Raw genomic sequence first — 24,291 nt, forward strand, 5'->3', positions numbered from 1 at the left:
CTTCGTCCCCACCAGGTAATATGTCTCATCCTCGGCCTTGGCTAGGGCTCGACCACTTCAACAAAGCCCCAAAGAGGAGTCGCTACACTTACCTTGAAAAGGCCATTAAAATCCATAACTGATTTCCAAGCTGGTGTGTTCAAGGCGAGGACGGTGTGTGGGTGGCCCCTTAACAGCCTAGAACTTTGGTGCACGTGCCCTCTAGCCGAAGTCTTCAGCAAGAGGATTCGCTGCTGGTGTTAATTTTATTTTATTGAGGCTGTTCAGTTTGGCTTCTCTGTATCTATTGACTGCCCTTTTTGAGCAAAATGAAGGTGTTTTTATAAAGCTTGGATGCCAATGAGAGTTATTTTATGGTAACCACAGTGCAAGGCAACTGTCAGCGCAATGGGGGAGAAAAGGTTAGCGGATCATGGGTCCCTGGCTCAAGGTCTCTGGGCTGTCCCTAGTGGGCATGAGTGGCTCGGCTGCCTTCCTGGGGTCCCGTGCACCAGCCCTGCAGCTAGAAAGTCTTGTGTTTAGGCTCGTCCGACCTCTTTCCTTCAGTTATACTTTCAATGACCTTTTGTGCATCTGTAAAGGCAAAACAGAGAAACTCACAACCTAATAAATAGCGCTCTTCCCTTCATTGTGTGCATTGTCGGCCCTTCCTCGGGTTCTCCTCCTCCAGCTGCCTGGGGGCTTTTTAATAAACTCGTCTCACCTCGTCAGCCACTACTGTCTGCAGCCCCTTTGCAAAGTGGATGCACTGAACACAGTCCGGACAGACAGCGTGGGGGTCTTTTTTATTAAATCAAGAACATTGTTAAATTCAATTAAGGTTTACTCTGCTGCCTCGGCAGACTTATGATCTCAACAGTTCATACGAGCAGGTGAAAGAATTACACATAGAATTTCGTTAAAGTGGAACAGACAACAACAAAGCCTTTTAGCAAGAGGGCATGCTCACTAGTGGTTAGTACGCTGTTGACTTTGTAAAAAAGTTAAAAAGGAAAAAAAAAGGAAAAATGAAATTGTATATTTAATGAATGAACATGTACAATTTGCCACTGGGAGGAGGTTCCTTTTTGTTGGGTGAGTCTGCAAGTGAATTTCACTGATGTTGATATTCATTGTGTGTAGTTTTATTTCAGTCGCAGCCCCGTTTCCTTTTCTTTTGGAGCTAATGCCAGCTGCGTGTCTAGTTTTGAGTGCAGTAAAATAGAATCAGCAAATCACTCTTATTTTTCATCCTTTTCCGGTATTTTTTGGGTTGTTTCTGTGGGAGCAGTGTACACCAACTCTTCCTGTATATTGCCTTTTTGCTGGAAAATGTTGTATGTTGAATAAAATTTTCTATAAAAATTATAATTCAGTGAGTGACGTGGAAGTGGAGGAAGATTTCTACTCTCCCTGGAAACAGGCCTGGGAAACCTTGGCATTTGTAACAAGGTTTCACTGAAATGTACGTTTCCTTCTAATTCGGTTTTGCGGGGGCAGGGTCTCTTGTTTTCATTTCTTTCTTCCTTTTTTTTTTTTTTTTTTTTTTTTTTTTTTTTTTTTTTTTTTTTTGCCTCTAACTAGTCACATTTGCTCTTAAGAAATAAAAGGTTTTCCAGGAGGGAGCTGTGTACAAATGAGGTGACTGGAGATGTGACCTGACGTGTCACGAGGCCCCTTGGGGCGGCAGGCGCTGTCGTGGACGTGGTCCTCGCACTGTCCCATTGGCCTTGCCTTCCAGCTCTGTGGCACGGTTTCCTGGTCTCTGGGCCAGTGTGTACCTTGGAGTGACTTCCTTTCTCAACTTCCACTGCAGTGTGTGTGCCTTCTGCTCTGAGAGCTGCCTTGTGACCTGTGTGATAGAAAGCAGGGAGTGAGGGCCCCCGGGGACCTGGCCCTTCCCTCCCTCCTTCCTTCCCTAGAAAGAGGAGTTAGAGCAGGGGTGCGAGAGCCGTTCGCTGTGAGTTTGTCTTTGAACGAACATTAAGGTGTCTTGTTTTTGTTCTGGGCTCGGGGTTGGCTGTAGTCTTAGGTAACTCAAAGTTCCTACTCTCCCTTGAGATATTAAATGACTCTTTTTCCAAAAAACGTGTTGTAATGTTTCCATCGTGTGCCGTGTTCCCTTTTCCACGCACTGCCTGTTAACAGTGTCAGGAGTTTGAGTTTGTTAAGCTGGTTTTGGGGAGACAAGTTGAAATTTTAAAGAAAGAAAAATGAACTCCCCTTCCCCGGCCTCACTATAACCCTGGGACTATAGTGTCTTCTCCCTCTATGGGGTGTGGATGCCATCTGTTGACAGCGTTCTGAGTCCTCACAGCGGAGGGCCTGAAAAACCACTGTGTGACAGCAGGGGCCTGTGGTCACAGTGGCCCTTTCCGCGCCCTCGCACACAGGAGCAGCGAGCTGAAGCATTCTCGTTTCAAAATGAGAAGAGCAGCCAGGCCCAGTGGCTCACGCTGTGAGCAAAGCCCAAGGGTGACACAATGGCGCCCTGCAGAGTCCCCTGCAGCATGGGTGCCGTGATAGTGGCAAGAAGCCACGTGTAGACACCATCGCTTCCTGATGGAGGCCCTAACCCAGCTTCTCTTTCACAAGACAGCAAGGACATTTGGCTTCATACATGACATTGTTCATTTGTTGTGAGGCAAATGTTTATGGTGCCAGGGATGGAGATTGTGAGTAGTTTTAAAGTCTCAATTCTGAAACCACCTTCACCGTTACAGCAAATGCGATAAAACCTATAGCACCTGGGCCGGATGCGGTGGCTCACACCTGTGATCCCAGCACTTCGGGAGGCCGAGGCGAGTGGATCACTTGAGGTCAGGATCAAGTGGATCACTGGCCAGTGTGGTGAAACAGTTTCTACTAAAAACACAAAAATTAGCCGGTCATGGTGGCACATATCTGCAGTCCCAGCTACTCGGGAGGCTGAGGCCAGAGAATCACCTGAACCCAGGAGGCGGAAGTTGCAGTGACCCGAGATCACACCATTGCATTCCAGCCTGGGCGACAGAGTGAGGGAGACTCCATCTCAAAGCCATAGCACCTGAAGGTTCCTTGAATTACTAAGGCGATATGTGTAAGTAAGACATCTCTCTTGTCATTTGGGCTTATGTTAGGGTCAGGGTTGGTAAACTTTCTGTAAAAGGTCAGAGAGTAGGTTTGTGTGATGGTCTCTGTTGGGACCCTCAGCTTTGCCAACGTGGCATGAGCGCAGCCACAGACAACACTTGAGTGGGGAGGCTCTCCCCACAGGGCTTCGTTTTTCAAAAACCCGCGTTGTAGGTGTACCGGCCCTGGATTACAGGGAAATGATCCTGCGTTCATGGCTTGATATAAGGGCCTCTTGGGCCAAGAGAGCGTCAGATTACATAGCTGAGTCACTGCCTCCTAGTGGTATGTAGATAGGTCCCCTGGGGGAGTAGAGGAGTCGACAACCAGACCTTGTCAACCCCATTGGACTACATCCCTAAGGCTTTTGTGTGAGTAGTGGGCAGTGTTTCCGGCCAGCCTTGCTACCACCCTATTCTCACCCAGTTGTGTTCATCAGAACTTTGTCTTAGTGGAGCTGCTGGTCACCTGTGGCTATAAAGCACTTGGAATGTGGCTTAAGTGGCAGAGGGGTTGAATTTTAATGGTATTCTAATTTGCACATGTGGCTGATGTCTTCCAGGCTGGATAGGCAGTTCTGACAAAACATCCCCCACCTTGGGAGTTACAGGGACTAACTCGAGGGCTTTTGAGTGCTACAGGCATTGGAGTGGTCGTTCTTTATGGCCTACTCCCTCAAGGAAGCCTTTGGGACATTGGTTTTCTGGGTGAGAACAGTTAAGGACAGAGTCCCCTATCCCTGCATTTTGCTGTTGGGGGAGATGGGTACCTGTGCATCTTCTGCTGACTTGCTTTCCACAGCCTTTAACTGAGTGAGGCTTGGGAGCTGGAGACCATGAATGATCTGTGAGCAAAACTGTGCAGGTTCCAAAGGGAGGGCCCCCCCCACATCAGCTCCAAGGGGTCACTGACCCCCTACAGGCTGCCAGCTGTCAATGGCTGGATCTGGGGGTGGGCCTGGGGGTTCACAGCATGGTGCCTGCACAGCGCGTGGGCAGCTTGGGAGAGGGAAAAAGTTACGGATTCAGACCACCCATGAAGTCCAATTTGTGTAGTAAGACTGGCACCACCTGTCCTTCCCCACCAGTAGTCAGTGCCACTCAGCCCTTTGAAACTCATTGCTGCAGAGCTGGTTTTGCAGTGTGGAGGCAGAGAAGGGTGGTTAAGGCCAGCCCCTCCCTGGTGGTGAGAGTTAGTCCAGAAGCTGCTCAAGGTTCCCAGCATGGCCTTGATGGCCCCTCCATGCTCTTTACCCCATAGGACATGGCTCAAGGCCAGGTCCACCAGGCACATCTTTCTGCCCTGGCTGAGCTGAGAACTGCAGTAGGGAAGTGGTATGGGTGGCCTTGTGAGGAAGGCCACCAGCCGCCAGCGAGCTCTGCCCACGAGCTGGCATCAGTGCCACACCTGCCCATTGGGCTCCTGTGAGAAGGTGGGGTGGGGGCTGTTCTGATTCTTGCCTCCGGTTAATTAGGAGGGACAGTAGCAAGAAACCCCTTTGTGATAACCATTGTGCACGGTGAGCCAGCCCTGAGGTCAGCAGTGAGGCGTCTGGTGGCCCGAAGTAGGACAGAACCTTGAGCTGTGGGGCCTTGGGCCTTGCCCAGTGTGGAGCAGGCATTCAGACCCCCACTGGCCGCCCGCCTCACCTCCCTGTTTACCAGGTAGCCCTGGCTCAGCCCTCTGTGCGTAAGTTGGGGGCTGTCCCCAGTTTCAAATGAGAGTTCAGCAACTTGCCAAGCTCGTCTGCCAGTGGTGGGCTGCCCTCTCACAAGCCCCAAAGCTGGGGAAGAGGCCTGCCCTGGGCATGGAGGACCATCAACGGTCAGGGAAAGGGATGCAGGAGAAGGAAGGCCCAGCCCTGCCCTAGCCTGGCCCTGCAACAAGGTCTTGGCATAGGAGAACCAAGGCTTCCCTAGGACAAGGCCTCAGACACAGGAACACTGAGAGTCTTAGAACGGCGGCTCAGGTCCTGTTGTTTAAGGCAGTGACTGCAGACATCCCGAGGCTTGGGTCTGGGGGTATTCCAGGGGGCTGGGCCAAGGGACAGATGAAGTCCAGCCCCACTTGGCAGCCTCTCAAGACCCCAGTTCCTCTGCACCTACACCTTCAGACAACAGAACCCGAGAAACCTTGACTTTTTTTTTTAATGTGTATTTTTGTCTTGTTTTTTTTGAGAGAGGGTCTCACCCCATCGCCAAGGCTGGAGTGCAATTGTGCAGTCGTGGCTCATTGCAACTTTGACCTCTTGGGCTCAAGCGATCTTCCTGCCTTGGCCTCCCAAGTGTCTGGGACCACAGGTGTTACCACCATGCCTGGCTAATTTTTTAATTTTTTGTAGAGACAGGGTCTCCCTAGATTGCCCAGGCTGGTCTCAAACTCCTGGGCTCAAGTGATCTCGCCTTGACCTCCCAAAATGCTGAGATGACAGGGGTGAGCCACCTCGCCAAGCTGAAAATCCTGGATTTTCGACGCAAATTCTCCTATTTTTTTTTTTTTTTTTTTTTTTTTTGGAGATGGAGTCTCGCTGTGTCTCCCAGGCTGGAGTGCAGTGGCGTGATCTCGGCTCACTGCAAGCTCCGCCTCCCGGGTTCACGCCATTCTCCCGCCTCAGCCTCCCAAGTAGCTGAGACTACAGGCGCCCGCCACCACGCCCGGCTAGTTTTTTGTATTTTTAGTAGAGACGGGGTTTCACCATGTTAGCCAGGATAGTCTCGATCTCCTGACCTCGTGATCCACCCGCCTCGGCCTCCCAAAGTGCTAGGATTACAGGCTTGAGCCACTGCGCCCAGCCAGTTCTCCTATTTCTAAGAGTTGGCAAGTGACGTTTTCCTAACGGGACAGTCTGCATCCAGAGCGCCTGGGGACTGATCCGCAGAGTCACAGCAGAAGCTTTCAGCCATGCCAAGGACCTGGCCACCTCTGAAGGCACAATGGTGACTGACTTAGGCCAGTGAAAGCTCTCCTGTGACTGAGGAGGACCTGGCACCCCCAGCCAGTCCACACTGAGTGAGCAGAGCCTGGCCATGGTCGGACACTGTCCCTGGACTGCAGGCGCTCATGTCTCTGGAGCCATCTGGGAACCCGAGTCAAAGCCAGCAGGCTGCGTGGAATCAGAACGAGGGGCTCCAGCTGAACTCTGCAGATGGCGGAGGGTTCAGGCTGCAGGTGGGCCTTGCCAGCAAGACCGAGCAGCCCCCGACTGTCGCCTGCCACAGCCCGGCTGTCCTGCAGAGCCAGCGAGTCTCTCTGCATGGTGGAGGCCCGGTGGCTGGGCCCTCGTCCTAGGTGAGACCCTCGCGCCTCACCTTGAGATACAGCCTGGATGGATGACCACTCACCTTGTCCACCAGGGGCTTTTCTGTCTCCCTGTGTTGACGTGTTGCCCCTGTGTCCTCATTTATTACAAATGAGAGGTTACTTCCTTTGTCTTCAGGGACGTACTGGGGTTCCCAGGTACTAGCTGCCTCGTTTGTGTCAAAAACTTCACCATCCAACCCTAAAAATCTTGCTGAGTCTCTGAAGTGGAAATGGAGGCTCTGGGATCTGCAGCTAGTGTGGACTGGAAAGTTGTTCTCCCGATGTAGCCAGGCCTTTGGGTGGTGGCAGAGGCATAGGCATTGGGGAATTTTACTCCAGGGAAACCTGTCCCAGAACTTGCCCTTCCCCGGGGCTGGTGTGACCTGAGGACCTGTCAGCTCCATCACGCCAGGCTTTGACCAAGATGGCTGTTGCCTGCCCTATGGCTTCCAGGAACCTCTGCCTGCTGAAGACCATATGATGGAAGACAGGTAATGCTCCCTTCTGTCCCTCCAGGCCTTTGGCCACAGACACGCACACACGCATACCCTTCCAGACCCTCAGGCACACACACACACCCCTCCTCCAGGCCTTCAGCCACACACTCGCCTACGCACATGTGCTCACCCACCCTTTCTTCCAGGCCGTCAGCCACACACACACATGCACCCCTCGCCTCTGTGCCTTCCTCCCTGATGCTGGACCCTGAGTTGGACAGACCTACATCTCCAGCGCTGATCTAGTTACTCACCTCAGCCTCAGCTTCCGCATCTGTAGGGTGGGGCAATAATGGGTCGATACCCTATCAGTGTGAGCCTTACAGCTCCCCCAGCTGCAGTTCAGTGAAGACAGCCTCACATGCCCCCAGCTCCCGATTATTCCTCTTCTTCCCCCTAATTCTTCCCTTACTTTTCTCCCCTGTGAAATTCATCTTATTTGAAAACATGACAAGTAGAACAGTATTTTTACTTTACAAAATTTATTAACTTTTTGAGACCCTGTCACCCAGGCTGTGGTACAGTGGCATGGTTAGGGCTCACTGCAGCCTCGACCTTCCAGGCTCAAGCAGTCCTCCCACCTCAGCCCCCCAGGTAGCTGGGACTACAGGCACGCATCACCATGCCCTGCTAATTCCCCCCAGCCCCGCATTTCAGTGGAAACGAGGTCTTGCTGTGTTGCCCGGGCTGGCCTAGAAGTCCTGGGCTCAAGCAGTCCTTCCACCTTGGCCTCCCAAAGTGCTGGGATTACAGGCATGGGCCACCGCGCCCAGCCTGTTCTGCAAAATTTAAGTCCTTTAGTGGTGATACTGGATTTCCCTCTACCCCATCGTCCCCCTCCTAACGTTGTTTGCAGGCAGACCCTGAAAGGAGTCCTATTCGTCAGCTTATTTGGGGCCTGTTAACGTCCACCTTCCTCCACAGCAGCTCTGCCATGCTGTAAGGCTGCAGCTGTAAGGGAGTCTTAAGGGTTAAACCTCTTGGTGGGAGACCAGACTGATCTGGGCAGACCTGCCCCATCCTAGCTTCTATAACCCGCCTGTCCCCACCAGGCCCTTGGGTACAGAGGTGAGCCAAGACCTCACAAACTGCCTGGGGAAAGTGATATACCAGAGAGCGGGTGACCAGACTGTGACAGGGCAGGGGCTGATTGGAGGGCTGGGCACTGCTGGGAGCAGCCTGGGGAGGTCGGGTGGCTGGTGAGGGAGCAGTACTCTGTCCTATCTGGCTGGGGTGGGCAGGGGAGCTGGAGCCAGCTCACAGATGGCCTCAAGGGGCCCCAGGGGAAGCATGTGGACTTGGACTGAGAGAGGCACATTGTTGGCAGGTGTCTGGCATAGTCCAAGCCGGAGTTCCGGATCCTCACCCACAAGAATCACCGGCTCAGTGCTGGCCACCGGCTGCTGGAGAAGAGCAGGAGCGGGCGAGACTCTCGACAGGGAGACCTGGGGCTGCTGCCTCCTTCAAGGAGAGGATAAAGGGGAGGGAAGAAATCACTGCAGGGCAAGAAGGATGGGACTGAAGGGCTGCCCTGGAGGGGCACCGCCACCCACTCGTCCCAGCCACCAGGTTCAGGAGAAGAGGGAGGAGGGAGTTAGTGTGAGACCTGTTCACTCTGCAGGGCCCCAAGCATCTTAGGGAGAAGGTTGTGGGTGGGATGCAGGAGCCAAGGCTAGACCCTGAGGAGCACTGGCCGAGTGACAAACCCACCAGGAGGGGCTGGAGAGCCACTGCAGCCCAGGAGATGGGGTGTTTGAGGGAAGGGAGGGAGAGTGCCAAGGGCTACAGAGAACCCAGTTAGGAGCGAAGGAGCGAGTGCCCATTGGATGTTGCACTTAGCAACGGAGCCGCTGGTCAACCAGGCAGGGGCAGGGCCCAGAGTGAGCCCGGATGTGGGTTGATGTGGGTTGAGGTGCACGCAGTGGATGAGATGTGGTATCAGGGAGAACAGGTCTCCCCTCCTGGCTGGACTTACAGGGAGATAGTTTTCCCTAAGAGGCAGAGGCTTGAGCTGATGGGAGGGAGCCCAGAAAGAAAGATGGGGCTGAGCTAGGGACTGTGGCTCTAAGGAGTCAAAAGAGAATGGAGGTGGACAGGACGGTGCGGCCCCCACACACTCAACACAGGCTCCCGGAGCAGAGGCGGCTGCCCAATCTCCTGGGCTGACAGAAGAGTAGGAGGCAAGGACATGGGGGTGTGCCCAGGTGGCGCCCCTGGCATTTATTTCTTAGGAGCTCACAGGTGGCGGTAGTAGAAGAGCTCGCGCTGGCACACGGGACACGAGTGCTTCACGTCCATTAGGCTCCTTATGCAGAACGGGAGGAAGCAGCAGCCTAGGACGCACCTGCAGTCCCAGAGCGGAGGCTGGGCGTGAGTGGAGCCACCTCTCAGGCTGCACACTGGACGCACCTGGGGCCCAGGCAGAGTCTGGGAGGGGCCTCGGCGTGTGTGTGTGTGTGTGTGTGTGTGTGTGTGTGTGTGTGTGTATTTGTGTGTGCGTGAGACAGTCTCACTCTAGCCCAGACTGAAGTGCAGTGGCGCGATCTTGGCTCACTGTAACCTCCGCCTCCCGGGTTCAAGCGATTTGCCTGCCTCACCCTCCTGAGTAGCTGGGACTACAGGCACGCGCCACCATGCCCGGCTAATTTTTATATTTTTAATAGAGAGAGAGACAGCGTTTCAGCACATTGGTCAGGCTGGTCTATAACTCCTGACCTCAAGTGACCCCGCCCACCTTGGCCTCCCAAAGTGCTGGGATTACAGACGTAAGCCACCACGCCTGGCCCCTTTCTGTGTTTTAACTCAGCTGAGAGGTAAGAGCCATCCTGAACCCACGTGTTCTTGGCTGCTGGTGACAGCAGCAGCTGTCTTGGGTGCCCTGGGCTGGCTGCTTTGCCAGCATCACTCACCCCTCCGCTCCCGGGACGCTGTTCTCATGGGAGGTCCCTGGGTCACAGGGCTGCTGCCTCCTCTCAAGGAGATAATGGCCCACCCAACTGGCCTCCCCGAGGCTTGGTCCTGCTGTTTTACCCGAAGGCTCCCCCTCCCCTGCAGGGACCCGCCCGGACCCACCCATGCCAATGCTCAGCCCTCTGCAGCGGCCGAGGGGTGGCCACTCACCCGAACAAGAAGAGGGTGATACACAGCAGCCAGGTGAGGGCGCCCGGGACAAAGGAGGTCACCGTGATGATGCGGTTTCCACAGTAGGGACACACGACCTGCACTGGCATGGACGTCCCCACCACAGGCATGCCGGCATACAGCTCTGGCAGTGGGGAGCAGGAAGCAGGTGGGACCCGCCCAGGTCAGGCCCCTGTGGCTTCTCACCTCCCACGGGCTGTCGGTGCTCACCTGAGATGGGGAGAAGCTAGGATCTGGACCCTGATATGTGGGGGTGTGGTGTGGCTCCCCCACCCCGGTCTGGAGGAAACTAAGGAAACAAGTGTTTATAGCTGGAAGTGGGGTCTCCAGTGGGCTCTAAGGGCCCTTTTCTTTTTTTTTTTTTTAATTTTTTTTGAGACAGAGTCTCACTCTGTCATCCAGGCTTGGAGTGCAGTGGTGCGATCTCGGCTCACTGCAACCTCCGCTTCCCGGGTTCAAGCGATTCTCCTGCCCCAACCTCCTGAGTGGCTGGGACTATAGGCACGCACCATCACGCCCAGCTACTTTTTGTATTTTGGGTATAGACGGGAGTTTCGCCATGTTGGCCAGGCTGGTCTTGAATTCCTGACCTCATGCAATCCACTGGCTTTGGCCTCCCAAAGTTCTGGGATTACAGACCTGAGCCACCACGCCCGGCCTAAAGGGCACTTTTCAATGGTGATGTCATCTTCACTGTGCCCTCCAGGAATGTATCTAACCCAGCAGTTCTGAATCTGGAGACTGTCCGAGAATTCCCTGGAAAATCCCAAAGCTCAGGCCCCACCTGGGGGGCTCTGCCTTCCCCTCCTGTGGCCTCAGGGCTGGTGTGTTTGCAGAGTACAGAACAGGAGTCCACTCCATAAAAACGTCCTGAGCGCCTACTGTATACAGGCTCCATCCACCCGTGATTTCCCTCTGGAGAGAGATGCTTCAGTGGCCATTGGCAACACAGCCAGCATGGGAGCAGAGGCAGCTGGCCAGCTGTGGGGTCCCACAGCTACAGAGTCAGGGGAGGAGAGCTTTCCAGAGGAGGTGCTGTTTGGGTAGAGTCTTGGCCAGTGGTCAGGAAAGGGAACATTCTGGGCAGCTCTGAGCATGAGACAGAAAGGGAGGAGGGAAGGCCGGCAGGGGCACTCACCTACAGGAACAACTTGGGGGCCTTCAAAGTACATCCGGGGAGGAGGACCATAGGGAGGAGGGGGGTCAGCAGGATGAGGATCTTTAGGAGAGAGGAAGAAAAGCACCCTCAGATCGGTGGGCTCACTATATGCCAGGGACTTAACTAAAAACTTAGGCCGGATGCAGTGGCTCACGCCTGTAATCCCAACACTTTGGGAGGCCAAGGCAGGCAGATCAACTGAGATCAAGGAGTTCGAGACCAGCCTGGCCAACATGGTGAAACCCCATCTCTACTACAAATACAAAAATTAGCCGGGCACAGTGGCGCATGCCTGTAATGCCAGCTACTCGGGAGGCTGAGGCAGGAGAATCACTTGAACCCGGAAGGCAGAGGTTGCAGTGAGCTGAGATGGCGCCACTGCACTCCAGCCTGGGCGATACAACCAGACTCCATCTCAAAAAACAAAGAAACAAAAATAAACTCAGCCTGAGGCAGGTACCCATTTTACACAATAGAAAACAGGCCATTAGCTGGGCATGGTGGTGCATGCCTATATTCCCAGCTACTTGGGAAGCTGAGATGGGAGGATGGCTTGAGCCTAGGAGTTTGAGGCTGCAGTGAGCCGTGATTGTACCGCTGCACTCCAGCCTGGGTGACAGAATGAGACCCTGTCTCTAACAAAAAAGAAAGCCAGCAAGCCGAGGCCTAGAAGAATGAATAAAATTGTCCATGGTTGCATGGTTAGAGGTAGAAGAACTGGGATTTGAACCCCGGCATTTCTTTTCTTTTGAGACGGAGACTTCCTGTCACCTAGGTTAGAGTGCAGTGGTGCAGTCTTGGCTCACTGCAGCCTCCAAGTCCCAGGTTCAAGTGATTCTCCTGCCTCAGCCTCCCGAGTAGCTGGGATTACAGGCACGTGCCACCACACCAGGCTAATTTTTGTATTTTTAGTAGAGATGGGGTTTCACCATGTTGGCCAGGCTGGTCTCGAACTCTTGACCTCAGGTAATCCACCCACCTTGGCCTCCCAAAGTGTTGGGATTACAAGTGTGAGCCATCGTGCCCAGCCACACCCAGATATTTCTGACTCCAGTTGTGCCCTCATGTCTTAAGATGTAAGATCTTCCTGGAGGTAGCACCAGAAAGTTCAGGATGTGGAGATAGTGCAGGGCCTCATGATCTTTTAAAAAATGTATTAAGCATTTATTACGTGCTGCATCCTGTACTAGGTGCTACACCCGCCACTGCATTTACTCTTGCCAAAACACCACTGAGGTGAGTATGTGGTATTATAGAATTTTGCAGGTGTGGAGACTAGGCTCAGACAGGGTAGGTAACTTGCCTGAGGTCACCCAGGAAATAAGCATCAGAGCCAAGGATGGAACTTAAATGTGTCTAACTCCAGAGCCTGCACTGCAAACCCTATCCCCTTGCCTGTGATCAGGAGGACTCCAAACACGGCTGCGTTCCATCTACTCCTTCAAAGGAGGACTTTTTGGGTCTCAGCGAACCACAAGGAACCTCTCAGTGTGTGGACACCCCAGCTCCATCCCCTCGCTTCCCAGTAGCCACTGCTTGGCCAGTCTTGGGGCCTCCAGAAGGGTCCCTGCAGACCCTGGAGGCAGGCTTATGGCTGTTTGGACAAGGAATTCTGGGATCTCGGATATCCAGGGTGTGTGATCCAGGAGTGGGGAAGATGGGAGCCTGATCAATTAACGCTGTGTGGGTGATGGGTTTCCATTGAGAACCACATGGGTGCTTTGCACAGGGACCTGGGCTTTGTCTGGTCACCCAATTCCTGCTGCCCTTCCCAGGACCGGGGGCACTCAAAGAGCAGGAACCACCCCCAGCTCTGCCCACAGCTACTTCACACCACAGTCTGGGCCCTGTGGGACAGAAAGTGGTTTCATGCCCGTCCCGTGCATGCCCATTTTACAGATGAAGAAACTGAAGGTTGGCCGGGTGCGGTGGCTCACGCCTGTAATCCCAGCACTTTGGGAGGCTTAGATGGGTAGATCACTTGAGGTCAGGAGTTCGAGACCAGCCTGGCCAATATCGTGAAACCCCCATCTCTACTAAAAATACCAAAATTAGCCGGGTATGGTGGCAGGCGCCTGTAATCCCTGCTACTCCAGAGGATGAAGCAGGAGAATCGCTTGAACCCAGGAGGCGGAGGTCGCTGTGAGTCGAGATTGCGTCACTACCTCCAGCCTGGGCGACAGGGAGAGTCTGTCTCAAAAAACAAAACAAAACAAGAAACTGAAGGTCAAAAACTAAGGACCTGGCCTGCAGCTACCAGCTGAAGAGTCATTCTGATCTCAGGCCCAGTGAGCAACTGCCCTGCTGCCCAGCCCTACATCAACCCTCTTTTTTTTTTTCTTTTTTTTTGGGACAGCGTCTCACTCTGTTGCCTAGGCTGCAGTGCAGTAGTGCTCTCATGTATCACTGCAGCCTCTACCTCCCAGGCTCAAGCCATCCTCCTACCTCGGCCTCCTGAGTAGCTGGGACTACAGGAGTGCGCCACCACCCGTGGCTAATTGTTTAAAATGTTTTGTATAGATGGGGTCTCCCTATGTTGCCCATGCTGGACTGGAACTCTGGGCTCAAGCCATCCTTCTGCGTCAGACTCCCAAAGTGCTGGGATTATAGGTGTCAGCCACATGCCCGGCCAACCGTCGTCTTAATCCCCTCGACCACTGCACGTGGTCTACACTGTTTTCCAGGTGAGAAAGAAAACAAGTTCCGAAAGATTTGGTAACTTTCCCAATTCCACGCCAGGCAGCCCCAGGGCCAGGACGGCTCTGCCTCCTGCTGCCTCCACACTCAGCCTGGGTTGTCTCTGGCCATGGGCAGGAGTGTCATACCTGATGTGGGGGAGTCATTAGTCTCATTCGGCGACTTGCTTGTATTTTTTGTTGTTGTTGTTGTTGTTGAGACGGAGTCTCGCTCTGTTACCCAGGCTGGAGTGCAGTGGCCGGATCTCAGCTCATTGCAAGCTCCGCCTCCCGGGTTCACGCCATTCTCCTGCCTCAGTCTCCCGAGTAGCTGGGACTACAGGCACCCGCCACCTCGCCTGGCTAGTTTTTTGTATTTTTTAGTAGAGACGGGGTTTCACCGTGTTAGCCAGGATGGTCTCGATCTCCTGACCTCGTGATCTGCCCGTCTCGGCCTCCCAAAGTGCTGGGATTACAGGCTTGAGCCACCGCGCCCAGCCCCTTATAACACTTTTAAGAGAGAGTACAGCACATTGAAGGCCCCACTGCTCGACCGTCTCTACTGGGTTCCGTGGCCCCCGGATTGGTGGGGACAGTAGGATTTTGGGGAAGAGTGGTGAGGACTGAGGGCAGCCCCCAGCTCAGCACAGGGACCCTCGTCTCCTCTCTGCTTCCTGCGGGCTCCAGAGTAGACTTCTTCCCAGTCCCTGCCAGCCCTGACCCCTGCATGAGGGGCGCCCTCACCCTGGCGATGATTCCATCCGGGTGCTCTGGAGGACCTCTGTCCCAGCAACAGTGGCTGGGCAGCACCACGTTCTGAGCTCTGAGTGCTCATGCGCTTATTTCCAGGAATTCTCATGATGAGGCCCGGTTGCCAGGAGGTGTGAGGAGCTGGGGCCACACCCGGCCGCCTCTTGCTGGGCCTGGCTCCAGTGGAACAGCCATTGTGATGTGTGCCTTCACTGTGTCCTCGTCCTCACTTCCTGCAGGAGGAAGGCCGGGGCGTCCCACAGGTGCGGCTTGAACCGCCTTTGGAGATGGCCCTGCTCCACGTTTCCACAGCCCCACACTGTGGGTGGGTGGGAAATTTCTGACAGCTGGGTGGGGAAACTGATCAACGGACTGAAATGTAGTCCTGTTAGAGCCCGGCCATTCTGTTTGAAGGAATTTATCCTGAGGGAGCTCACCAGATGTATGTGAAGATCTAATTGTAGCGTGTTCATGTCCTCTTAGGAACATGGCTGGGCACGGTGGCTCACGCCTGTATTCCCAGCACTTTGGGATCGGCCAAGGCAGGCAGATCACTTGAACTCAGGAGTTCGAGACCAGCCTGGCCAACATGGTGAAACCCCGTCTCTACTAAAAATACAAAAATTAGCCGGGCGTGGTGGCACACACCTGTAGTCCCAACCACTCGGGAGGCTGAGGCAGGAGAATTGCTTGAACCCAGGAGGAGGAGGCTGCAGTGAGCCGAGATCGTGCCACTGTACTCCAGTCTAAGCTACAGGGTGAGACTCCGTCTCAAAAAAAAAAAAAAAAAAAAAAAAAAAAAAAAAAAAAAACTTAAAAGGGAATAGCTTTTAAAAAGGTATCTAGTGAATCAATAATTCAGGCTGTTCTCATGTCTGGCAAAATTCTGGACATGGGCTAGTGAAAGACTGAGCAACACGGCCTCGCCCTGTCGATGGGCTCCTGTCTGAGTCCAGCAAACTTGGCCTCCACCCACCTCCTCCTCCGACCCCTTCCTCATTCCGTGGACTTCACAGACCCCCTGCTCTCTGGTGTGGAGGCAGCCTTTACCAGCATCTTGAGTGAATCTGTTTCCTAGTCCCCAGGATCCTTTCACCCTACCCTGCCGCCCTTGGCCACATCCGGCCAGCTGCCTTGAGATCTCAGCTTAGCATCCCTGTCCAGGAGCCCATCTTCTTTGGTCCTTACACATCTTCCGGCTCTATCCTTGGTGCTCCTTTGGCTCTGACCTTGGCCTCTCAGCACACGCCCACCCCTCTCCCTGTATGTGCTGGAGTCTGAGGTTTGACGATTATCTCCCTGTGGAGCCGTGGGGGCCAGGACCTTGCCTGCATGGCTTCCTGCTGTGTCCCCAGATCGTATATATGAAGGAACAAATGAATGAGATGCATCTGCCAGTTATCATGGCCCACCCACTGGGCCTGAAATGCCTGGACTGGACGTCACAGCCCAGGGCTTCTTTTTTTTTTTTTTTTTTTTGAGACAGAGTCTTGCTCTGTTGCCCAGGCTGGAGTATGGTGGCACAATCACAGCTCACTGAAGCCTCAACCTCCCTGGATTCAAGCAATTCTTATGCCTCAGCCACCTGAGTAGCTGCGACTATATGCATGCACCACCACGCCCAGCTAATTTTTGTAGTGTTTGTAGAGACATGGCTTTACCTTGTTGGCCAGGCTGGCCTCGAACTCCTGGCCTCATGTGATCCACCCGCCTCGGCCTCCCAAAGTGCTGGGATTACAGGCGTGAGCCACTGCTCCAGGCCTGGGCTTCTTGTAGAGACTTGAGGTTACATATTTTGGGAAGGGTTGGGGACTGCCTCCTTCCCTGGGGATTTTGAAGCAATGGTCCCCCTAACACAGGTTGGAACCCCAGGCGTGATGTCTGAAGTGGGGAAGCCTTGAGGTGAATGGGTGAGGGAGCTGATGGAGGGATGCTCTCCGGCTCTGCCCTTCCCGGCCATCGCCACCAGGGGGCAGCACCGGGCTGCCGTGAGTCCGCCTCAATTTCTCCCTCTGCAGATTCTGTGCCCCAAACCCTGCCATGGGGCGAGGACTCCTCTCTCCCACCCCATCACCCACAGGCCTGGCCGGAAAAGGTGGCAAAGCCAGCCGAGGTCACACAGCACGGCCGCGGGGGAGCTGAATTAGACTCCAGGCCCTCAGCACCCAGGACACAGTGCCCCACCAGGAAGCCACACGGCTCAGGGCTTCTGGAAGACTGGGTTGGTTTTTTTAAACCTCTTCATCCCTCAGGTAAGGCCTGGCACAGAGCAGGATGAAGTTGGTCCAACTGTGGGCTCTCTCCGAGCTGTGTGACTCTGGACAGGTGTCTTCTCGCTGAGCCTCAGTTTCCTCCCCTGCAAAAATAATACCTTCTGCTGAAAGTGTTATGAGCTGGGCGGTGGCTCACGCCTGCAATCCCAGCACTTTGGGAGGTTGTGCCAGGCGGATCACCTGAGGTCAGGAGTTCAAGACCAGCCTGGCCAACATGGCGAAACCCTGTCTCTATAAAAATACAAAAATCACCTGGGCGTGGTGCTGCGCACCTGTAATCCTAGCTACTTGGGAGGTGGAGGCGGGAGAATGGCTTGAACTTGGGAGGAGGTTGCAGTGAGCTGAGATTGCACTCCAGCCTGGACAACAGAGCAAGACTCAGTCTCAAAAAAAAAAAAAAATGCTCGAATGACTGAAGAATGAAAGAAATCCATGGGTTGGGCACAGTGGCTCAGCCTTGTAATCCAACAATTTGGGAGGCCCAGGCAAGAGGATCACTTGAGGTCAGGAGTTCGAGACCAGCGTGATCACCACGGTGAAACCCCATTTCTACTAAAAGTGCAAAAATTAGCCAGGTGTGGTGGTGTGCACCTGTAATCTCAGCTACTTGGGAGGCTGAGGCAGAAGAATTGCTTAAACCCAGGAGGCAGAGGCTGCAGTAAGCTGAGATTGCACCACTCCACTCCAGCCTGGGTGACAGAGCAAGACAGTCTCAAAAAAAAAAAAAAAAAAAAAAAAGATATCCACATGAAGCACTTAGCTCCATACTTGGCACATGGAAAGCTTGCAGTAAGTTGGCAATTAATATTAACATATTAAAAAGAACCATGACAATAAATTCAATTAGCAGTGTCACAAAGGCCAGGGCAGGGGGCAGGCCACCCAGGAATGCAATGAGTCTGGAGTTTTGGCAGCTGGGGACCTGGGGAGGCCCCTGTGGGACCTTTCCTGCTACGTGATCTATGGCACCGGACTCGCCCTCTGGGCTACGCTTTCTTTGCATGCCATCAGGAAGACTCTGGCCAGGGCTGTTTATGGGAAAAGGAGATGGGACATTTTTTTCCTTCCTACTCATCTTCTCTTACTAGAAGGGCCCAGCTTGAGCTGAGACGATGAGATAATAAGGAAGAAGGAATGGGAAGAATGAGCTGTACCTGTAATTATTGCACAAGCCATGTGGGGGTTGGATTACAGAGGGGCCTGGAGATGGGGCAGTGGCTTGCTCCTGCCTGGGGAGGAGCTGGCTGCCCCCCGAGCCCTGCCTTCCTCACTCTGGCTCAGCAGTGGGGTCCCATATATCTCATCTGCCTGGGGACCCTGGAGCCCTGGGGTGGGGACTTGCTGGGTCATACCGGGGCGTCCCCCTAACCTCTCTGGATTGAATTTCCGGCTCTGTGAACCATCTTCACTGCCTTGTCTTCCAGCTTGCGGTGGGGAGTGGATGGGTCGGGCGGGATGGGGGTGAATGAGGTATAGAGGCTGCTGTAGGCACCACCCTGCCTACTCCAGTCACAATGCTTACTCAGGGAGAGAAAAGGAGGAAGAGGAATTCTCGTTCCGAGGAACTGATGGAGGCCCCCCAACTGAAGGGATGGGGGGTTTCAGGGCCACTTCTTCCCCAGCAGCTGCCATCTGTCCATCTATCCATCCCTCCGTCCCCTTCCCTCAGAGCCTGGAGGCCTGCCTGGTGGAGGAGGAAGGGCCATCTCCAGACTGAGAAAGCCTTGGGGTGTGGATGTGATGGGAGATGTGTGTGTCAGGTGTGTGGAGTGTCTGTGCGTCAAGCAGCAACTTTTTTCTTTGTTAGAAAGAGTCTTGCTCTTGTCACCCAGGTTGGAGTGCAGTGGGGCAATCTCAGCTCACTGCAACCTCTGCCTCCCAGGTTCAAGTGATTCTCCTGCCTCAGCCCCCTGAGTAGCTGGGACTATAGCCACACACCATCATGCCTGGCTAAATTTGTGTATTTTGGTAGAGATGGGGTTTCACCATGTCGGCCAGGCTGGTCTCAAACTCCTGACCTCAAGTGATCCTCGTGTCTTGGCCTCCCAATATGCTGGGATTACAGGTGTGAGCCACTGTGCCCAGCCCGCCCTGATTCTTTAACGTGCATTTATTGAGCACCTAATATATGCTAGGCACACAAAACTGAGCAAGGCAGATGAGGTGCTTACTTACCCCAAGGAGCCCACATTTTAGTGGAGGAAACAGATGCCAGACATGTCCTTTTTTTTCCTTGAGATGGAGTCTTGCTCTGTCACCCAGGCTGCACTGCAGTGGCGCGATCTCTGTAAGGCTCCATCTTGGGAAAAAAAAAAAAAGTGCCAAGATCCACTTCCTGTTCTGAGAGGACCCCCGAGCCTACTGTGCAGAGGAACAGTGGCAGGGAGTGGGCCAAAGACAGGAGGTGACTGTCCAGAAGGAAGCAGCCCTAACCGAGAGCATGGACACTGCACAGAGGAAGCAAGTGTGCCCAGAGCCTGAGGTCCCAGCCGCTCTTCTCTGAGACCCCCAGCAGAGGGATGCTTCCTAGGGAGGGGACTTCGTCCTACACGGCCTGTGGGGGGCGCACTGGGGCAGCACAGGGGCCCAGTTTCCAGTCCTAGCCTGGCCTGCAATTGCTGCATGGTTCGGGGCGAGGTGATCCGAGCCTCATTTCCCATCTGTGGAATGGGACAATAACTCTCCTGCCCACGTTCCCCACAGCACCATTCACAATAGCCAAGATTTAGAAGCAATCTAAGGCTGGGTGCGGTGGCTCACACCTGTAATCCCAGCACTTTGGGAGGCTGAGGTGGGTGGATCACCTGAGGTCAGGAGTTCGAGACCAGCCTGGCCAACATGGTGAAACCTCGTCTCTACTAAAAATACAAAAATTAGCCAGGCGTGGTGGCAGATGCCTGTAATCCCAGCTACTTGGGAGGCTGAGGCAGGAGAATCACTTGAGCTTGGGAGGCGGAGGTTGCAGAGAGCTGAGATTATGCCACTGCACTCCAGCCTGGACAACAACAGTGAAACTCTGTCAAAAAAAAAAAAAAAAAAAAAAAAAAAAAAAAAAAAAAAAAGGAAGAAACTTAAATGTCATTGATCAGTGGATGAATGGATAGAGAAAATGAGGTACCTAAACATGATGGAAGATTATTCAGCCATAGAAGAATGAGATCCTTGGCCGGGCCTGTAATTGGTGGCTTATGCCTGTAATCCCAGCACTTTGGGAGGCTGAGGCAGGCGGATCACCTGAGGTCAGGAGTTTGAGACCAGCCTGGCCAACATGGAGAAAGCCCGTCTCTACTAAAAATACAAAAAATCGTGGGAGAATCAATTGAACCAGGGAGGTAGAGGGTGCAGTGAGCCGAGATTGTGCCATTGCACTCCAGCCTGGGCGACAGAGTGAGACTCTGCCTCAAAAAAAAAAAAAAAAAAAAAAGGGATCAAAGAATAAGAGAATAAGATAGAAACAGGAGGCTGGGCATGGTGGCTCCTGCCTGTAATTCTAGCACTTTGGGAAGCTGAGGCAGGAGGATTGCTTGAGCCCAGGGGTTCCAGACCAGCCTGGGCAACAATGTGAAACCCTGTTTCTACAAATAATAAAAATACAAATAATTAGCCAGGTGTGGTGGTGCGTGCCTGTGGTCCCAGCTACTTGGGAGGCTGAGCAGGAGGACTGCTTAATCCTGGAGGTAGAGGCTGCAGCGAGTGGTGATCACTCCACTGCACTCCAGCCTGGGCAATGGAGCAAGACCCTATCTCAAAAAAGAAAAGAGAGAGAGAGAGACAGAGAGAGAGAAAAACAGGAAACGCTGCAGAATATATGTCTGACCTTATCAGCAGGGTGAGGTGAAAACCCCAGAAGCCGCAAAGGGAAAGAGGGTCAGATTTCACCACATGGAAGCAGAGAGAGGCAGTGCCCCCCAGCCCCATCCCACCCATTGCCTATGCCTGCTCCCCACCTTCTGCAACAGGAAGAGCTCCAGCTCAGCCTGGGCCTCTCAGGTGTTTTCTGGTATAAACCCTGAGCTTGACGTCTCATCCTACCAGCCACCAGATCCCCATTCTCTAAGAAACATTTGCAGTGGGCCCTTTGCCATCCCGGGATGAAATCCATAGAAATATATGTTTCTTAACACACATGTTAAGACAAAGTTCAGGCTGGGCGCAGTGCCTCATGCCTGTAATCCCAGCACTTTGGGAGGCTGAGGCGGGCAGATCACTTGAGGTCAGGAGTTTGAGACCAACCTGGCCAACATGGTGAAACCCCCTCTCTACTAAAAATACAAAAATTATCTGGGCGTGGTGGCATTGTGCCTGTAATCCCAGCTACTTGGAAGGCTGAGGCGGGAGAATCACTTGAACCCGGGAGGTGAAGTTTGCAGTGAGCTGAGATCATGCCACTGCACTCCAGCTTGGGCAACAGAGTGAGACTTTGTCTCAAAAAAAAAAAAAAAAAGTCAAGGCCAGGCACAGTGGCTCACACCTGTAATCCCAGCACTTTGGGAGGAGGCTGGGGTGGGCAGATCACTTGAGCTCAAGAGTTTGAGACCAGCCTGGCCAACATGGTAAAACCCTTCTGTCTGTACTAAAAACACAAAAATTAGCCGGGTGTGGTGGCGGGCACCTGTAATCCCAGCTACACGGGAGGCTGAGGCAGGAGAACCACTTGGACCCAAGAAGTGAAGGTTGCAGTGAGCCGAGATTGCACCACTGCACTCCAGCCTGGGTGACAAGAGCGAGAGACTCCATCTCTGGGGGGAAAAAAAAAGTTCAATGTAATGCCCTAATGGTAACATAAAAGAAAAATAAAAAAGCAATTTATAGTAAAATCTTTACACACCACACATGAATACATATTTCACAACTTCATATGGATTCTACTGCCCCTAGCTGTCATAAATGCCACTCCAATCCTAACACTGATCCAAGAGAAATGAAAACATGTCCCTACAAAGACTTGTACGTGAGGCTGGGCGCGGTGGCGCAGGCCTGTAATCCCAGCACTTTTGGGAGGCGGAGAGGCAGGTGGATTGCTTGAGCTCAGGAGTTCGAGACCAGCCTGGGCAACATAGAAAGACCCGTTTCTACTAAAAATAAATTTAAAAAATTAGCCAGGCTTGGTGTTGCGCACCTGTGGTCCCAGCTACTGGGAAGGCTGAGGTGGGAGGATGGCTTGAGCCTAGGAGGTGGAGGTTGCAGTGAGCCAAGGACATACTACTGCACTCCAACCTGGGTGACAGAGTGAGACTTTGTCTCAACAACAACAACAAAAGACCATACACTTTAAATGTGTGTATTTAATTGGATGTCAGTTATATCTCAATAAAGCTGTTGAAAAACAGGATTTTTCAGGGAGTGAAACTACTCTGCATGACACTGTAATGGAGATCCATGTTATTCTACATTTGTTCAAACAAACAGAACAGGAGTGACCCGCACCAGGAGTGACCCGCATTTAAACCATGGATTTTGGGCGATGACGTGTGAGTGTAGATTCACCCACTGTAACAAATGCACCACTCGGGCGTGTGATGTGGATAGCCGGGGGGGCTGTGCATGTGTGCTGGTCAGGAGTTTCCGGAAAATCCCTGTATTTTCTGCTCAGCTTTTTTTTTTTTTTTTTTTTTTTTTTTTTTTTTTTTTTTTTTTGAGACGGAGTCTCACGCTGTTGCCCAGGCTGGAGTGCAGTGGCGTGATCTCGGCTCACTGCAAGCTCCGCCTCCTGGGCTCACGCCATTCTCCTGCCTCAGCCTCCTGAGTAGCTAGGACTACAGGCGCCCACCACCGCGCCCGGCTAATTTTTTTTTTGTATTTTTAGTAGAGACGGGGTTTCACTGTGGTCTCGATCTCCTGACCTTGTGATCCGCCCGCCTCGGCCTCCCAAAGTGCTGGGATTACAGGCTTGAGCCACCGCGCCCGGCAGCTTTTTTTTTTTTTATGGAGTTTCGCTCTTATTGCCCAGGCTGGAGTGCAATGGTGCGATGGTGCGATCTCAGCTCATGGCAACCTCCGCCTCCCGGGTTCAAGTGATTCTCCTGCCTCAGCCTCCCGTGTAGCTGGGATTACAGGCACCTGCCAGCACACCCAGCCAATTTTGTAGTTTTAGTAGAGATGGGGTTTCTCCATGTTGGTCAGGCTGGTCTCAAACTCCTGACCTCAGGTAATCTGCCCGCCTCGGCCTCCCAAATTGCTGGGATTACAGGTGTGAGCTACTGCACCTGGCCAGTTTTTTGTTTTTTGTTTTTTTTTTGAGAGAGGATCTCGCTCTATTGCCAGACTGGAGTGCAGTGGTACAATCATGGCTCATTGCAGCCTCAACCTACTAAGCTCAATTTATTCTGCCTCAGCCTCCCAAGTAGTTGGGACCAGATGCATGTGCCACCACATCCAGCTAATTTTTTTTTTTTTTAGATGGGAGTCTCACTCTGGCACCCAGGCTGGAGTGCAGTGGCACGATCTCAGCTCACTGCAACCTCTGTCTCCCGGGTTCAAGCAATTCTCCAGCCTCAGCCTCCCGAGTAGCTGGGATTACAGGTGCCACCACCACGCCCAGCTAATTTTTGTATTTTTAGTAGATGGGGTTTCACCATGCTGGCCAGGGTAGTCTCAAACCCCTGACCTCAGGTGATCCTCCCAAAGTGCCGGGATTACAGGTTTGAGCCACTAGGCCCAGCCCTTTCTGCTCAATTTTGCTGTAAACCTAAACTGCCCTAAAAAGCAAAGTTCGTGTTTGTGTTTTTACAAACAGGGCCTCCCTCTGTTGCCCAGAAGTGCAGTGAGTGGCATGGTCATAGCTCACTGTAACCTCTGACACCTGTGCTCAAGTGATGTGCCTGCCTCAGACTCCCAAAGTGTTGGGATTATAGGCATGAACCACTATGCCCGGGCCTCTTTCTTTTCTTCTTTTCTTTTTTCCGTCTGTCTGTCTGTCTTTCTTTCCTCTTTCTTTCTCTCTCTCTCTCTCTCCTCCCTCCCTTTCTTTTTTTTTTTTTTTTTAGAGATGGGATCTTGCTATGTTGCCCAGCCTTGTCTCGAACTCCAGGCTTCTAGTCATCCTCCTGTCTTGGGCTTCCAAGTAGCTGGGATTATGGGCGTGAGCCACAGCGCCTGGCTGTGGATGAATTTTCATAAAGTGAACCCACCCATGTACCCAGACTGAGGGACAGAAGTTTACCAGATCCTAGATTCCCACCTTGTGCCCCTCCTGGTCATGGCCTCCCCCTACCCCACCCCACGGTCCCCACTTGTTTGACTATTTATTTATTGAGATGGAGTCTGGTTCTGTCGCCCGGGCTGGACTGCAGTGGCATAATCTCAGCTCACTGCAACCTCCACCGCTCAGATTCAAGCAATTTTCATGCTTCAGCCTCCAGAGTAGCTGGGATTACAGGCGTGTACCACCATGCCAGGATAAGTTT

The 24,291-nt window shown here is 53.1% G+C and overlaps 3 protein-coding genes across 6 annotated transcripts in view; 2 read left to right on the forward strand and 1 right to left on the reverse strand.

Annotated features, from left to right (window-relative positions):
- The window catches only part of USP7 (ubiquitin specific peptidase 7), a 72,323-nt gene extending 71,333 nt beyond the window's left edge, over window positions 1-990 (forward strand). For all 3 annotated transcript variants that reach the window (XM_050774229.1, XM_050774230.1, XM_050774231.1), the window contains one exon: window positions 16-990. In XM_050774229.1, the coding sequence (XP_050630186.1) occupies window positions 16-122 (107 nt within the window). In that variant the 3' untranslated portion in view covers window positions 123-990. The remainder of the gene's footprint in view (window positions 1-15) is intronic.
- Window positions 1-24,291, forward strand: part of TMEM114 (transmembrane protein 114) — a 996,508-nt gene that overhangs the window by 669,725 nt on the left and 302,492 nt on the right. The gene's annotated exons all lie outside the window — the stretch shown is intronic.
- LITAFD (LITAF domain containing) lies at window positions 9,063-14,780 on the reverse strand. Of its 2 annotated transcripts, XM_050774617.1 has the most exons (4): window positions 14,607-14,780; window positions 11,167-11,247; window positions 10,008-10,152; window positions 9,063-9,231 (listed from the first exon to the last, which is right to left on the reverse strand). In XM_050774617.1, exons 1-4 carry the CDS (start codon window positions 14,719-14,721, stop codon window positions 9,123-9,125), a joined length of 450 nt encoding a protein of 149 aa, XP_050630574.1. In that variant the 5' UTR covers window positions 14,722-14,780; the 3' UTR covers window positions 9,063-9,122. The 2 variants fall into 2 exon arrangements, with proteins under 2 accessions (XP_050630574.1, XP_050630575.1); XM_050774618.1 differs by lacking the exon at window positions 14,607-14,780 and having other exon boundaries at window positions 10,008-10,238; window positions 11,167-11,243.

The sequence above is a fragment of the Macaca thibetana genome, chromosome 20, assembly GCF_024542745.1.
Source record: "Macaca thibetana thibetana isolate TM-01 chromosome 20, ASM2454274v1, whole genome shotgun sequence".
Taxonomy (NCBI): Eukaryota; Metazoa; Chordata; class Mammalia; order Primates; family Cercopithecidae; genus Macaca; species Macaca thibetana.